Source organism: Chelonia mydas, chromosome 1 (genome assembly GCF_015237465.2).
Source record: "Chelonia mydas isolate rCheMyd1 chromosome 1, rCheMyd1.pri.v2, whole genome shotgun sequence".
NCBI classification, from domain to species: Eukaryota; Metazoa; Chordata; order Testudines; family Cheloniidae; genus Chelonia; species Chelonia mydas.
This window is the reverse complement of record NC_057849.1, coordinates 9,403,940-9,421,346: the sequence shown is the minus strand read 5'-3', so window position 1 is coordinate 9,421,346 and position 17,407 is coordinate 9,403,940. Positions and strand designations below refer to the sequence as shown.

The 17,407-nt window shown below is 52.1% G+C and overlaps 1 protein-coding gene across 20 annotated transcripts in view; it reads right to left on the bottom strand.

The window, feature by feature from the left end:
- ARAP1 (ArfGAP with RhoGAP domain, ankyrin repeat and PH domain 1) overlaps positions 1–17,407 on the bottom strand; it is a 219,474-nt gene that overhangs the window by 67,537 nt on the left and 134,530 nt on the right. For 17 of the 20 annotated variants that reach the window (XR_006285439.1, XR_006285436.1, XR_006285437.1 and 14 more), the window contains 3 exons: positions 15,669–15,739; positions 12,943–13,049; positions 611–778 (listed from right to left, as the gene is read on the bottom strand). Coding sequence is in view for 7 of the 20 variants with exons in the window: in XM_043527174.1 (XP_043383109.1) it covers positions 611–778; positions 12,943–13,049; positions 15,669–15,739 (346 nt within the window). In the remaining 13 variants the exon portion in view is untranslated. Of the gene's footprint in view, positions 1–610; positions 779–935; positions 1,029–12,942; positions 13,050–15,668; positions 15,740–17,407 lie in introns of those variants that run through there. The other 3 variants (XR_006285459.1, XR_006285461.1, XR_006285460.1) reach the window with 3 other exon arrangements.

The window sequence follows — 17,407 nt, the reverse complement described above, 5'->3', positions numbered from 1 at the left end:
AGTGAGGAGGAAATGGATTAAGCAAAACAACTGTAGCCCAGGGCATAGGCTTTGTCCAAACAAGCCAGGGCTCGAGTGGCAACTTGCCAGGAGCCTCAGGGCTGCACTTAGTTCGTCTCCGGGCACAGGCTGCAGCTGCCTTCCTCTTGAATGCTGCCACTTGCTCAGACTGCAGACCCCACCATGCCTGCTCCATCTCGGGGAAGGGCTCAGACATCAGGGTGGGGCATGGCACGCTGGGACCCGTAGTCTCCGGGTGCTGCTGCCCCTCGAAGTGACAGACAAGGGTGGCCGGAGGCTGCGTGTGACACTGCGGGCCGCTCGTGGCCTGACGGCACCCCGAGCCTAACGCAATCGATAGGACTGAATGGATGCTGTAAATCAATAGCTAAATAGGAAGATTTCTCTCATTCAGCCAATGTCAGTGACCGACGCTAGAAATGAGGGGAGACTACAGGCTTGGGGGATGGGGGGAACCTTCCTCCCTAGGCACTGACAGGCCAAGTGTGTGTGTGTCGGGGGGGGGGGGGGCGCCCAGTTCACATGGACATCACCGATCCCCTGCTCCAGAGTCAGTCTCCCAGGCTGCGCCCTTCAGAGCATCACTCACCCTTGTGGGGGGTTCTTGTCCAGCCACCCGGCTTTGATGATGGGTAAGAGCTGGGTGGGGGAATCCAACCCCTCTGGGCTGCCGCTGTGCATGCTGGAACTCGGGGAGGATACCGTGCCGCTGGACTGCAGGGTGCTCAAGCCATAGTCATTCCAACAGCTGCTGTCGCTGAGGGCGGGAGCAAAGGGGGAGATGCGGTTAGGAGAGGCCCATTAACCAGGCAGCTAACAGATCAGAAGGTCTGCACCCCGCTGGTCGAAAGGGTCCCAAGCTGTGACTTGCCCACCACCCTCGCTCTCCGGATTTGCCTGTCTCCTCTCCATACCTGTAGCCCCAGGATCAGTGACTGAGATATAGAAGAACCCTCCTTCCCCCTAATGGGCAGGGCTGGCGAAAGCCAGGTGCAAGCACAGCACAGAGCACTTCACACTCTTGCCCCAGTGATCACCCCTCATCCGAAATACAAAAAAGCCTGTCGGTCATGCACAGACTTTGCCCGCATTCCTTGTCCTTGGGATAATGTATTACCCTGAGCAAAGGGTCTGTTTTAAAGCAGCCATGCTGGCTGGGGGGCAGGGCAAGGACTTAGTGTGTGCTCATTGTGAAGTTGGGGAGGGGGGGGGAAAGGATGCAGGAGTTGTATAATGACCAGCGCAATGGGAGCCCCGATCCGTCTGTATACTACTGCGACATAAATCTGAAACAAGAGTAACCAGGCTCCCCCTCCTGGCTAAGCCAAGCCCAAGGAACGGCAGCCAAAGGGTCCGTAATGCGAGATGCGGGTGGAATTTCACAAGGAGAACGGGGGCTGGTTGGGCACCAAAGGATCTCTCAGCGGAGAAGTCTCTGGGGCATGACTCCTCCTTTCCAGTAGTGGGTGCAACAAAGGGGTCAGCTTGAGGCCAGGGGCGAGTGAGCCCAGACACAGGTGGTATCAAGCAGGGGCCAAAGCCATCCCTGATTTAACTCTGTGACTTCACTGGCTGGAGCTGGTACAAAGAGCCAGGCCCACTCTCTAAAGCGAGGACAGGGGCACAGGGAGGATTTGCATAGAACATCTAGGACCCATTTGGGGCCACCCCAACAGACCTCACAGAGAGGGACGGAAGGAGAGAGAGAGCACAGCCCTGTGGGTACGTCCGGCGTCTGCGGTGGAGACCACAAACCTCATCTCCCTTCCACCCTGCCCCAGCCCATCTGCCTGAAGTCCCCCTCCAGGACTAGAGCAAACAGGATTCACACCTCCCCCGGCCCAGCTCGCTCCCCCAGAGTGGCTGAGGCAGTCTGTGGTCTTCTGCTGGACTCTAACCATGTGCTCCATTATAGCCGAGGCACATCTCCTCCACTTGGGGTCTGTAGGTCGGGTCACAGGTGCCAATTTTGGCCTTGCCGGGGGGAGGGGGGAAAGGGTGGTTGACCCCCACTTTGCCCCAGGCCCTGACCCCCACCCTGCCTTTCCCGCCCCTGCCCCACCTCTTCTTGCCCCATTCCACCCCCTCCCCTGAACGCCCCCCCCGCCCTCACTCCTCCCCACCCCCAGCACCTCCTGCACGCTGCTAAACAGCTGATCCACGGCAGGCCGGAGGCACTGGGAGGGAGTGGGAGGTGCTGATCAGGGGGGCCACCGGTGGGCAGGAGACGCTGGCGGGGTGGGAGAGAGCTGACAAGGGGGCTGCCAGTGGGCGCTGAGCACCCACAGAGTCCTCGCCTACAGTCGGGGATGACGATTCATTACCAGGAGGGGGATCTGCAAACCAAAGTGACAGCGGCCTATCACCTGAGACAAGCACAAAGCCAATCTATTTCTCCCCTCTCTCCGCCCAGGATTTTGACAGAAAAATGGCAGTGGCTTTCAGCTCTATGGGCCTTCCTGGCTCTCCAAAGCCCTCCACCCCGAGCAGTGTTCCCGACAGCCCAGTAAGGGAGCTTAGCCATGACGTCCACTAAGGACCAGGCTCCTTCCAGTCGATCTTAAATGGAAGGCACTCAGAATTCCTTGTGCTGGACCCTGAAATGCTCGGCTTATCCACAGAGCCCAGGCAGTGGTAGGGAAAAAAAATCACTCCCTGCCCCCAAAGTGCCCTCACACTGCCCAGAAGGGGTACGTGCTCTCCGGGGACCATCCAGGTCTTGATCTGGAGGGGACAGCCGCTGCCGCGGGATTGGAAGTTCCTGACCTAGAGGCAGGGCAGGATGAAGGTTCTGAGGGGCCGAAGGCTAACGGGAGGGCAGGGCTAACTACGAATGAGGTACTGCAAACAAAATGATGAAGTCATCAAACATTTCTCTACATATATATTTACATATTATTTAATTAGCTAAAATGAACAAGTTTATTCTACTCTCACGACACTCAATTCTTCAAACAGATACTTCTGAGTAAGCGGTAGCACCGGGGATGCGATGCTGGCCTTCTCTTAGGCCTCCTTCCTCCAGGTAGTGGAGTGCTCATCTGTCTGAGAGTGATCACTGCAACATTCCCCATCCTGCTCCCCTCTTTCCAACTGGTGCTTCTACCCTCAGCTCTCCACATGGCACAGTGCAAAGCCAAGCCCTGCAGGCATTTTCCCCAAGCGATGGACTCTACACCAGTGCTTCTCAAGCTATCTGATGTTGGGGACCGGTAATTTTTTTTTTCCAATGTGCGCGCAGACCAGCAGCCAATGGCTCGCGGACCGGCAGCGGTCTGCGGACCACCCCCACTTTGAGTAGCACTGCTCTACACCACAGACCCTACCGCACTCTGACTGCAGTCTGGGGTGCAGCCAGCTTTTATTATGTAAAAGAAAAACACTCAGGTGTAAAATCCACTGAAGCAGAGGAAGTAGGAGTGGGGAAATTACATTGGGTGGCATTGTACTAATGGAGGACAATGAATTTCAGTTTTCGCATTGAACCCAAATATTATTTGTGGGATGACACCCAGTTTGTGTAGTTAATCTCCAGTGATTCACCACATCAGGCCATTCTGTCACCAAGCTCTGCCGCAATTAAAATCATGGAATAGACTCATAGGACAGGAAGGGACCTTGAGAGGTCATCTAGTCCGGTCCCCTGCACCCTGTGCAAGCAGGACTAAGTATTATCTATTCTAGAATGTGTGATCAGCAGCTTGGACGTGAGGTTTTTTAAGCATGAGTTCTGTGTGCACCAGCCCCCTACGGTTTGCATTTGTTTGTTTTAAGCTTTCTGTAAGAAAAAGGTAACAGCTAGAAGGGACACAGAGGCAGTGCCACTGACTTGCTTCACCCATTAAGGCTGCCACACAAGAACAACGCTTCCTCAGCTCTCGTCCCCTAATGCCCCTACTCTACTTGCGCTATATTGATGACATCTTCATCATCTGGACCCATGGAAAAGAAGCCCTTGAGGAATTCCACCATGATTTCAACAATTTCCATCCCACCATCAACCTCAGCCTGGACCAGTCCACACAAGAGATCCACTTCCTGGACACTACAGTGCTAATAAGCGATGGTCACATAAACACCACCCTATACCGGAAACCTACTGACCGCTGTTCCTACCTACATGCCTCCAGCTTTCACCCTGACCACACCACGCGATCCACTGTCTACAGCCAAGCTCTACGATACAACCGCATTTGCTCCAACCCCTCAGACAGAGACAAACACCTACAAGATCTCTATCAAGCATTCTTACAACTACAATACCCACCTGCTGAAGTGAAGAAACAGACTGACAGAGCCAGAAGAGTACCCAGAAGTCACCTACTACAGGACAGGCCTAACAAAGAAAATAACAGAACACCACTAGCCATCACCTTCAGCCCCCAACTAAAACCTCTCCAACGCATCATCAGGGATCTACAACCTATCCTGAAGGACGACCCATCACTCTCACAAATCTTGGGAGACAGGCCAGTCCTTGCCTACAGACAGCCCCGCAACCTGAAGCAAATACTCACCAGCAACCACACACCACACAAGAGAACCACTAACCCAGGAACCTATCCTTGCAACCAAGCCCGTTGCCAACTGTGCCCACATATCTATTCAGGGGACACCATCATAGGGCCTAATCACATCAGCCACACTATCAGAGGCTTGTTCACCTGCACATCTACCAATGTGATATATGCCATCATGTGCCAGCAATGCCCCTCTGCCATGTACATTGGGCAAATTGGACAGTCTCTACGTAAAAGAATAAATGGACACAAATCAGATGTCAAGAATTATAACATTCAAAAACCCATCGGAGAACACTTCAATCTCTCTGGTCACTCGATTTCTGATCTCAAAGTGACTATCCTTCAACAAAAAAACTTCGAAAACAGACTCCGAGAGACTGCTGAACTTTAATTAATTTGCAAATTGGATACAATTAACTTAGGCTTGAATAGAGACTGGGAGTGGTTGAGTCATTATACTAAGTAAAACTATTTCCCCTTGTTTTTTCCCCCCCCCCCCCCCACTGTTCCTCAGACGTTCTTGTTAACTCCTGGAATGTGCTGGAATTGGCCCAGCTTGATTATCACTTCAAAAGGTTTTCTCTCCTCCCACCCCACTCTCCTGCTGGTAATAGTTCATCTTAAGTGATCACTTTCCTTACAATGTATATTTTTTCATGGTCTGTGTGTATATATAAAATCTCCTCACTGTACTTTCCACTTTATGCATCCGATGAAGTGAGCTGTAGCTCACGAAAGCTTATGCTCAAATAAATTGGTTAGTCTCTAAGGTGCCACAAGTACTCCTTTTCTTTTTGCGAATACAGACTAACAGGGCTGCTACTCTGAAACAGATCTTTAGATGGTTGCCCAGTCATAATATTTATCACTTCTGTACTACCTTAGCTCTTCAAAATCACTGTATAAACATTAAACAAACTTAATCTAAAGCCTTTCAGTTTTTGAATGACTAGGAGTTGACAAAACAGAGCTATTCCCTGTTGAGTTCTCTGCCCTCCTGAACAAATAGACTTCACTGAAAATCAGCATCTTAAAAGAACCATTAAGGATCTTTCAAAAGAACAGTCCAACCATGGCTGCTGTAGTGACATCCTTGTTACATCCGGTCTGGTGTTTGTTGGCGGCTGCTGTAGAATGTAGGGAGAGCTTCCTGTTTCGTTTGCATGTGTAAATCAAGCAGACCTTGCTTATTTATTTTCCTTAAAGTGCTCAGAGTTTAGGGGAGGAAAGTGAATGAGATTCTGCTTATACCACATGTGAAAAAGCAGAAGGGACCAAAATCTATTCTTGTGCAAAAATCTGTTCTCCCTGAAGTCAATAAGGCTACACAGTTGTGCCGGTCAGCAGGAGTTGGCCTGTGTTCTCATTCCCTTCTCGAATCACACCCCGTGCTTACCCAACGTTTCCCACTCGGGAAAGAAGTTAGTTTGAGTTGGGTCAGAAAAATGAGGACTGACTTCAGGTTTATTTAGCTTTAAGTTTTTGGAATGAAACCCCAAAGAAATCAAATGTGAGGTGCTTTGATGATGGATTGAACGGCTAGAGAACCAGCAAACGGACAGAACCTGCCTTTCGCCCGTGCAGCCAGTCTTTCTGTCCTAGCCTGCTACAAAGTAGATTTAAAATCCTTGCGGAAGAGGGGAGGGAGAAACCTACAACACTGTGTGCTGAGCTTCCTCCCGTGCTTTTGCAGCCCCTTAAAAGTACAAAGATGCATCGGCCTGTGGAACTAGGCTGAGCATAAGGGAAGAACTTGGTGGCCTGTGCATCCCAGTACAGAAAAATACACCAAAGAAAAAAACTGGATGTCTTTGATTTTGAGTACAGTTCAATGCAGTTTTGAACACAGGGCAGCATACATCTGAAGCCCCACGATGGAACATACTGTAAAAGTTAAAGTCCTGGTGTCCCAAATGGGACGTTTTGTTTGTGTTTCCTACAAATGTGTGGGAATTCGTTCCTTATACACGGGAGGGGCAACTGTTCTGGCTGGCCCTGGATAGAGTGGGTGCAGGTTCTGTGCAAGCTTCCCACCCTACTACTCTGGTACTGCCTCTTCCCCCCGCCACCTCCACGGCAAAAAAAAACCCCAAAAATGTAAACTGGTCCTTTAATTTAAAAATACATTAAAAACAACAAAAAAATTAATTAATAACAGCAAAAATAAATCAGGCAATATGCAAAAAATGTATCTAAATCTGCTCAGCTACAAAAAACAAACCTTTTAATCCGCAATGGTCAAATATTAACATTTTTAATTTTAAAATCACCACCTTAAATCATGGCGACCTGCCCAAAATTGTCTCTTTAAAATTGTGTAGGTAAAAGGCCTAGTAAACAAAAGGCAAAAAACCAATAACACAACAAAATAAACTATAAATAAATGCCTATAATTTCTGCAAATCAAATAACCTTTAAACCCTGGGATAGTATGTTTGGGGTGTAAATGTAAAGTAAGTAAGGTTTGTAATCAACAAAAAGCATTTAAAGTATTGTATACGGTATCTGCTTGCTCCCCATCCCGTAAAAAAACCCTCTATTGTGGGTCTAACCGTACTGCCTCTTCCCCCTGCCACCCCTCCACCCCACCAGGCACTCACTGTTTGTCCAGAAATGGGACCCACATAGAAGATGCCCCTCTGCAATGGCTTTTGTGCTGATAGAACTAGAGACCAACTAGTCTCCTGCAGGCTGCAGCCCCCCTCCAAGTGTCTCCCCCCCCCAGCAATGGCACAGAGCAGGCTGGGTGAATTAGCACGTGCAGGCAGAGAGCGGCCGGGCTTCCTTCACTGCTTTAAAGTTGTGAAACCGAGTTTGGCAAGTTCAGCTAAACGAACTGACTGGAGAATACGGATCCTTCCAGGACTCAAGCTCCAGTCAACAACAGACTCCAAACAGCTAGCGCGGAGGGGGCGGGGGGCATTAGTCAGATGCCTCCCACAAACACATCAACTTGCCTTCCTCCTCCTTCCCCCACACCCTTGAGTGTCACACACCACTGAGTTCCAGAGACGCCTACACCCAAAGCCCAGCATCACAACTAGCTACTAGGGGCCTGATCCAAAGTCCTGGGAAGTCCAGGGACAGATTCCCACTGACTTCAGTGGGGCTTTGCATCAGGCCCTTTCCCTTTAATGGGCCAGCCCAGCAACCTGAATCCAGACTTCTAAATCCAGATCCAAACCTCGCAGCTCGGGCTCATGTCTAGACGGACATGGGACACACGGACAGACACTCCAACAGGTTTTACTCTGGGGAATTATTTCCTTCTCTGTAAATGCTTAGCCAAAGGGACACGAAGTATCTATAATTACAGAGAACACCCAGACATTGTTTCCCAGCTAAATTCATCCAGCAAATAAATGAATTGGTATTTCATTATGTGAAATTGCTCTCAGTTGCCCATTAAGACTACAAATTACTTGGGCAATGGGAAATTATTTTACTCCTTTTAGTGATTCCCCCTGCTCACTGCATATAACTAAGCTACGTTCTCCTTTGGTTGTGGTTTTCAGTGTGCGGATTTGAGAGCAGCAGTGAGGCCTAGCGGGCAGGACAATAGATGCAGGAGAGCTGAGTTCTATTCCTGTCACTGGCCAGTGGCGTGGCCTAGGACAATCACAGAATATCAGGGTTGGAAGGGATCTCAGGAGGTCATCTAGTCCAACCCCCTGCTCAAAGCAGGACCAACACCCACTAAATCATCCCAGCCAGGGCTTTGTCAAGCCGGCCTTAAAAACCTCTAAGGCTAGAGATTCCACCACCTCCCTAGGTAACCCATTCCAGTGCTTCACTACCCTCCTAGATAGTGTTTCCAACCTAGACCTCCCCCAAGCCACACTGCTCCTCTGCAAAGCAGTTGGAGACACAGGGACAGAACAGGGGATTGAACCTAGGTCTCGGGCAAGCACTCTAACCACTGAGCCCACCCTCCCCCTAAGGAAAGGGATGGGTATAGATGACAGACGCTGATTGTTTACCGGGGTCGATTTGCCTGGCACTATGTGGACACATGCATAGGACGGCTGCCCCCACCCATCCGGCATTAGCGTTCAGGCCCATACAGCTCCACCACGCTCTCTCCCCGTGCAGGCCTCCTGTGAGCCCCAGTCACTCGGGAGCAGGTTAGCAGCACGCAAACAAGAGAGCTTTCCATGGCGGAGATGGCTTTTTTGCAGTATTGACCCAAATCTAGTAAAACTTCCAGGGCCAACACAGAAGCCAGCGTGTCCTAGGGCTTGTCTGCACAGGGAAACTCAGGCCTGGTGTACATGACAAAGTTAGATCGACACAAGGCAGCTTATGTCGGCCTAGTTGTGTGTGTGCCTACATTTCAGTTGGTATCCCACTGACATAAGCGCCCGGTGGCAGAGCAGCATACAGTCCCAGTCGATGCACCTAGCTCAACCCAGTGCATGTGTGGATACTGCATTCCTTATGTTGACCCTAACTGTCCTCCAGCAGCTGTCCCACAATGCCCGGTGCGGACCGCTGTGGGTCACCATTGTAAACTCCACTGCCCAGGGGTCACGGAGACCGGAAACTCCCCTCCCCTTTAAAGCCCCGCACATTTTTGAAATTCCTTTTCCTGGTGGCCCGGTTTGGCACGCACCCCCAGCAGTTCTCCACCGTTGAGTGCAGCTGGCCAGCTGCCGACACGCTCCTGCTGGGAGTGGACAGGAGATACTGGATCTCCTGGGCCTGTGTGGAGAAGAGGCTGTGAGGGTAGAGCTGCCTTTGTGATCTTCAGGAGGGAGATATCAGCTGAAACCACCGATGCCTGAGGGAAACGGTGCCAGTATTCAGTGCTATTTGCCCAATACTGCTGCAATCATGCAACCGAGCAATTCCCTCCTCATTTCCCCATCCCCTGGTGAGCCATACTCACTAGGACTCGTGCTGTGACTGGAAATCCCAAGCAGAAGTGAGAATGCAGTGCTTAAAACTTTAGGGGAGTGAGTTCACCATCTTACATTTCATTTTCTGTCGTGATCACATTGACAGTGATACCTCTGTGTCTTTTATCTTCATCTGCTGCCATTGTGGCCTTCAGATGCTGCAGACTCTGGTGGACCTGCAGATTCAACAGTCCCAGGCTCACTTCCCTCTGCAGCCTGTTGAGAACTCAATATCAGGACCTCCCTGTACCCTCCCTCCACATTCACATGGCCTCAGGGGTCAGCGCACTACCTCTGCCTTATGTGGCCATCCAACATCTTGACAGATGAAAGGAAACACGACAAAGCCAGTCCGTCAATGGTGCTTGACAGTGGTGTGGGAGAAAAGCCCAATGCACAAGCGGCAAACCTTCCCACAGTGGCTACAGGTCGACTCGCCAGATGGTGCTTGGTGCACACTCTGCTTCCTGATGTCTCTCCACGATGACTGCACTAGCCTTGACATGTCTTGTCCAGACTGAGCGGACGTGAGCAGGCCCCTCCCCGTTGTCAGGAGGAATGCTGAATTTCTTGAGACCTTGCCTGACCTTGTTGCTGTACCAGACTTTGGCCTGGCTCTGCGTCGCAGGCAGGTCTTGAGTTGGCCATACAGCACAGCCTTCAGCAGATGATCTAGAGGCTTGTAGGGACCCATTCCATGCGTCCCAGCCAGCGAAGCCCGCGAGCGTCCAGCGTAGTCTGCATAGACTGTAGGCTGGTTCTCTCTAGGATCTCGTTATTGATGATCCGTTGGTCCCAAGTGACTCCAAGGATTTTTCTTAGATTGGAAGCTGTTCAATCTCCACTCCTGTGACCCAGTTTTCACAGCCGTAAAGGGGGGTACCGAGGCCACAAGCCTGATATTCAGGGCCAGCAGCTTCTTGTTCCAGACACGTGAGGTAAGTTTGCCAGCGGTGACAGAGGCTTTTCAGATTCTGGCATCAAGTTCTCTATCCGGGCTAAGTGAGCTGGTTAGAGTTGAGCCAAGATAGCAGAAGCGATCCATGTTATCCAGAGCTTCATTACCGATGTAGATTTTAGGAGGGATGTTGGTGCCCTGTGACACGACAACTGGTTTCTTGATACAGATTACCAGGCTGAACTTGATACGTGCCTCAGAGAACTTATTCATCATGATCTGCAATTCATCAGGTGAGTTAGAGGATCATTCACAAACAAAATTAACAGGTGCACTGACAATGTTATATTCCTACATATACAGCAATCACCGTGCGATTCCTACCAGGCCACAAAAAAACAGGGCCAGGCAGAGCACACTACGACAACACACACTACTCTGGCTCACTGTTAAAATGGTATTTCAAAGCCTCCCGGAGACACATAGCTCTGCACTGAGCTCTTCTAATAGCCCTTGTATCTGCCTGTTCAAAGTCAGCAGACAGCTGCTCCACCTCCGCCCTCTACCCTGATGGAAACTTTTCCCGCTTTGCTTCATAGATATTATGCAGGACACAGCAGGCAGCTAGAACCATTGGGATTTTTTTCTCACTGAGGTCCAATCTTGTGATTTAAACAACGCAGCGACCCTTCAAACAACCAAAAGCACACTCAACTGTCATTCTGCACCTGCTGAGCCGCTAGTTGAATCATTCCTTGGTGCTGTCGAGGTGGCCAGTGTACAGCTTCATGAGCCACAGTTCGGGATCCTCAGTTGCAAGGCCATCCACTATGTCCTGCACGTTGTCCAGAGTCAGAGTCCTGCGTGGCAGGAGGCAATTAATGGCCCTGCACACTTGCATGACAGCGGTCCCCACGGTGGATTTCCCAACTCCAAATTGACTCCTGACTGACCAGGAGCAATCTGGTATTGCAAGTTCCCGCAGTGCAAGCACCATTCGCTTCTCCGCTGTCAATGCAGCTCTTATGTTGGTGCCCCTGTGCTGGCAGGCTGGGACGAGTCTGGCACACAGATCCAGGCATGTAGCTTTGCGCATCTGAAAGTTCAGCAGTCACAGCTTGTCATCCCAAACCTGCATTACAATGAGATCCTACCAGGCAGTGTCTGTTTCCCAGACCCAGAAGCAGCACTCCACCACCTGCAGCTGCTCCATGAATGCCCCCAACAACCTTGAATTGGTTCTTGTTATGTTCCACAGCCATCTGTTGTCCAAGAAATCATCATGTTCCCCAGTCGTTTGGTTCTTTTTGCAACTCTGTACACACTCCAAGATCCTGTGCTTGCAACGCTCGTGACAATAGTGCAGAGCTGTACAGGCTCCTTGCTTCTGTCAGAGATGGCAGACAGCAAGGAGGGCCGTGCGGGCTGTTGGGTTTTGAAGAAAGGTGCAAAAATGATGGGATACAGATGCCATTATGGGTTGGAGACCCTTGCAAACTGGGAAGTTGACCCCCAGCTGTGCGACTGATTTCGGTCCCATCATGCATTGCCAAAACTTCCCAAAAGACAGAGGGCTGGATGGTGGCAAGTTGCACAGTGGGATACCTACCCATGATGCACCACACTCTGCATCGGTACAGGCACTCGGAGTAAGTACACACTCCAGTGAAACAAGGAGCCACGTATGCACACACACACAATGCACTGACTGCAGTGGCTGTGTGCTGACCTCGCTTGAGTCAATATAAATTTGTAGTGTAGGCGTGGCCTCAGGAAAGTTAATCCAAATCAACTAAAGGTGTGAATTTCAAGTGGATTGGTTAAACAGCATTAAATCCTTGTGCGGGTGCTCTTACTCTGAATTAACTGACCTTAATTCGGTTTAGCTGAATTCACTTCCAAAATGAATTAAATTGAACCAAATTAAAGAGAACAGGAGAGCTAACAAGTTCGGTAGCAAGGGCAAGCAAGCTGTTTTGGTCTCACCGGCCGGGGCTTCTGCTGTCCCTATGGTCAGATCTGCTGAATGGGCGGCCAGCAGCCTGAGCCCGCCTGGGAGGGAGGGATGCGTGGAGAGGGAAGGGTGACTGGCTCTGAGCTGCTCAGGGTTAGGAGAGTCTGCAGAGATCGGCACAGCGACAGACACCATGGCGATCCCGGTGGTAGGACAGGCCGAAGCCAGGCCGGGTCCTTTGGGTAAAATCAAATGCAAAGGGCCAGATCCATTATGTACTTATGATCCTGCTCTCAGCAACGCCAGGGTAAATCCAGAGTCACTCCACTCCCTTCAGAAGGGTGGCTCTGGATTTACACAGGCATCACTCAGAGCGGTGTCTGGCCCAAAGGAATGCATGTAACAAGCTCGCATGAGAAATGAGGTGCTTTTAAGTAGCCAAGGATCTCCCAGCCCAAGCTAGATCTCCTAGGGCCTGCATGTGTAACGCTCGGCACTGCCTCCCTTCCGAGGCTGCTGTCAGCCACCTGATGGATCCTTCACTGACTCCATAATTCACCACAGCAGGGGCAGCACAGAAGGGGGGAGAACACATGCACACACGTAGGAGGAGGAGGAGGAGAAGGGGATGGCAGAGGCGGTCCCTACTTGGCAGCCGGCGGCTGGTCGTAATAGTCTTCAATGAGCTCGTCCTCGCTGAACAAGCTGTTGACTCTCTCCGGGCGTGGCCTCCCCCTCATGGTCTCGGCATCGTCCTGCAGAGACAGAGACAGGGAGGGTGACGCGCAGCAGCCATTTCTGTCCCTGCTGTCAGCGGGGCTGGCTGGTGCAGCCGGGATGAAGCAGTCCCACACCCCTGCGTGCTCTGCCCACGTTGCAGCTCATGCAGACAGACCTGAGCCTGCATTAGCACCTCGCTAACTCGGGTCCCAGCCGCAGCGAGGCCGCTGAAGCACCGGCCAGCTGCCTGCGTAATAACCCTGGGTTCCTCCAAGCGGTCCAGCTGACGGGCGAGGCTGAGTCCTCTGGGGGACTAGCCAGCCCAAAGGGGGAAGGACAGGGAGGAGACGGGGCCATTGTGAGCACAAACCCCACCCCACCCCAGCACACTCGCACAGGGATGCGCCCCTCCCAGCCAGCTCCTCAGACACACAACGTGGGGAACGTCCTCAGCGCAGCCAGGATCCACTCAGAGAGAGAGACAGTGCACGCCATGGGTTCACGTGTGGCCTCCGGGAGTGACTCATGTTTACTTCTTTCATTGGCGTGAATTTGGTGCTAAGGAAAAGCCAGGCCTGGGAGGGGCAGAGGATGTGCAAGCTTCTCCCACCCAGCTCTGCAGATGCCCCCCACTCCTGACCTGCAGCCCCTCTGCTACGCCAGTCCTGGGTCCCCACCCAGCTTTGCCAATACTCACCAATCCCGACTTGCAGCGCCCCTTGCTATTCCAGCCCTGGGCCTCTCTTGGACAGAGAAGGCCAGTCGTGCTAGACTGCGATTACAGGCAGTGATGGGTCTAGCTGGAGACCAAACTCACAGCATGTGATTCCTGAACCCAAGCCCCCGGAGAGGAGAGGCCGGTGTCTGTAACCGATGGCCCCCCTCCAACGTCCTAGCTCTTCTGCTCTCAGAGGAGCACGCACCGCCCTCACAGTACAGGGAAGTGCAGCCGAAGGTAGGGGTTGGCCGTTGGGCACTTTATTTCCAGAAATCAAAATTGCTGCGTTGGGTTTTGGTGAAAAGTTCTGCATTTCCTCTCTGGAGGAGAGGAACGTGCACAGACACAGACACGGACACACACAAGCAGCCCAGCTCAGCACAAATGTCCACAGCCCACACCCCACCACCACAAACTGAGGATCACTACACCAGAGGCAGCTCACACTGAATTGAGGGTGCATTTATTCCGGAACCTAGGTGCAGATCCTCAGAGGGGTTTAGGCTCCTCCAGGGCCGTCTCTAGACATTGTGGTGCCCTATGCAGCCCCTCCCACTGGGGGGGGGGGAGGAGGCGGGCATTCCTAGTCCTCCGTGGGCGGGGAGCTGCGCCCCAATGTCTGTGGGGGGCAGGAGCAGGTTTGTGGCTTGGGGGGCAGGGGGGAAACCGCCCCCCAGCACAAGCCACTGGAGCGGAGTGGGTTGGGGCCAGGTTGCTCCACTTCCTGCCACCCGGTGATTGCAGGGTGGGTCCGACCCCGCACTCATGGGGTGGCGGGAAGTGGAGCGACCTGGCCCCAGCCTGCTCTGCACCCCTCCCCTGGCTCCCAGACTTGGGGGGTTGTGGGGAACTGCCACCCCAGCACTCACTGGCAGCGTGGCTGGGTCACTCCACTTCCCACCGCCGGGTGAGTGCGGGATCAGGCCTGACCCCTGCTGCAGTCCCCCGGGACGTAGCTCAGGGGAAGGGGTGGAGTGAAGCAGGGTTGTGGCAGAGCAGGGGTGAGAAGAGGCGGGGTGGGGGCAGAGCAGGGGCTTTAGGGAAGGGGTGGAGTGGGGGCAGGGCTGGAGAGGATGCTTTGGGGAAGAGATGGAGTGGGGCTGGGGCAGGGGCAGCTTTCCTGGCCAGCTCAGCCAGCTGGGGGATCAGGCTGGCCTCTAGAGCAGCATGCAGCTGTGTAGGGCATCAGAAAATTTGGGGCAATTTGGTGCAATTTGGTGCCCCAAATTTCCTGGTGCCCTACGCAGCTGCGTAGTCTGCTTATGGCCCTGGGCTCCTCTTACTGTCACCGGCTCTGGGAGCCCGGCATCCCTCAGCACTGCCTCTGATTTGCAGCTCCAGAGCCCACGGGGCTGGTATTAGAACAGACAGAATTGAAACATATGAATCAGCTGTGGCCAGACAAAGGCAGAACCGGGCCTCATGTTCTTCAGGGTTGTCCCCGAAAGCAGCATTTCTGCTCTCACGTCCCAACAGCAACCCAAGCCCCTTCACGTCCTAACTCATCCAGTCACTGGAAGGAGCGTTAGACAGGCACTATCCCCTGTACCAAGGACAAAATTTGGGTAACAACGTTCTGCCTTCCTCACATCCCCCTACAGTTTCAATTAGATGCAGCGTTCTTCTTCACTTCCTGTCCTAAAGCACTGTGCAGTGTTGCTGTGTGCCGTTAACAGCTGCTGCGTTCCATGCCAGACTTGGTTGCATTTCAGCAGCGAGCGTCCGAGTCCTGGACTCTCTCTGGCCCTCTGGAATGAATGCCACGGTCTAAAGTTAATGGGATCATCTAATTTTTCCACCCCTCCCCCTTTCCATACAACATTGGGGCCATTTTCTCTCTTCTTGTCTTTTAAAACGGAAGACAGGCCAGACAGACAGACCGACCCGCTGAGAGAGCCGGAAAGCCCGGACACGCTGCGCCGTATTATGAGCCAACCTTGTCACTCATTTCTCCCGTGGCAGCTGCCAATTCCTCCTCCCACGGGGGTTCTTCATAGTCAGAGTTGTCTGCGAAGAGATACAAAGGGAGGCTGAGAAACACTGTTCATTCGAAAGGGGGTTCAGGGAGCAGGCACCCTGAGATTGCTGTGCTCCCGTCAACCACTTTCTTGTGCCTGCTCCCACACCCAGCCAGGCAGAAACACAGCTCTCACTGTAAGAGGCAACATTGTCCTGGGGGAGGGCACCCGAGTGGGATTCAGGTGGTTTGGGCTTCATGGCTCTGCTACAGACTCTCTGGGTGACCCTGCCCATGGCACTTCTCCTCTCTATGCTTCAGTTTCCCCATCTGTAAAATTAGGCTAATTTTGTCAAGCACGCCAAGACCCTTCCATGAATGACACTAGACTGGGGAAACGCTTTCTATGAACGGCTTCTGAAGGTCACACACTGCAACAGCTGTCATCCAGCGCACTCTGCTTTTTGCTATCTGGCAACGCCTCGCTCATATCCCCTCTGATTCCCACAGCACCCAGGGGCTTTACACATCACAAGATAGCAGAATTGTCGTGCTGGAGGGACCTCGAGAGGTTATCATTTCCAGCCCCCTGCGCTGAGGCAGGGCCAAGCAAACCTAGACCAGCCCTGACAGGGGTTTGTCCAACCTGGTCTTACAAACCTCCAGTGAGGGGATTCTACAACCTCCTTTGGAAGCCTGTTCCAGAGTTTAACTCCCCTGAGAGTTAGAAAGTTTTTCCTAAGATCTGACCTAAATCTCCCTGGCTGCAAATTAAGCCCATTGCTTCTTGTCCGACCTTCAGTGGACATAGAGAACAATTGATCCCAGTCTCTTTAGAACGGCCCTTAACAGATTTGAAGACTGTTCTCGGGTCCCCCCTCAGTTGTCTTTTCTCAAAACTAAACGTGTCCAGTTTTTTTAACCTTCCCTCAGCTCAGGTTTTCTAAACCTTTGATCATTTTTGTTGCTCTCCTCTGGACTCTCTCCAGTTTCTCCCCATCCTCCCTAAAGTGCGGCCCCCAGAACTGGACACAGTTCTCCAGCTGGGGCCTCACCAGTGCTGAGTCGAGCTGGACAATGACCTCCCGTGTCTTATGTACGACACTCCCGTTAATACATCATTTGAATCCCTCTCCTAAGAGTCTGAACTTGAAATCTGAAACCTGAACCTGGGCGTTTTGTCTGAGGACTGCAATACTGAAGCCTAGACAGAGCACAGCGAAGGAATGACAGACAGCCGTCACGGAGGCGAGGTTATGGAAGGACGAGACCATGAGAAAGGGTAGTGGTATATCCTGTTGGTTCCTTTTTTGTTGTTTTTTTCCAGAGGAGTTTGTGTTTCTAGAGTGATTTTGAAAGGAGTTTTTTCTCTGGTAATATGCTGAGCTAGTGTTTGATGGAGCATTGAAGACAGGGCTGGAGCTGCAGGGAGAAATCCCAAGTGGCTGCATCTCCTACGGGCGAGCACTAATCATTCAGTGCAATGAATCAAAGGCTCCATCCAGAAACAGGAGGGAGGTAAGAGTCAGGGGAGGAAAACAAAATGGGCCATTTATTTAACCTTTATAAAGAACAAGAGCTCTAGGAACCAGGGTGCTAACTGCCAGTGTTAAACACTGCTTTGTGGTCATCCGGAGTCTAGAGGCAGGTGTGGCTGCTTTCTGGCAAAGCTAACTACGTATGAGGTTATGTATCAAATCTGTCCCTTGGTAAGACAG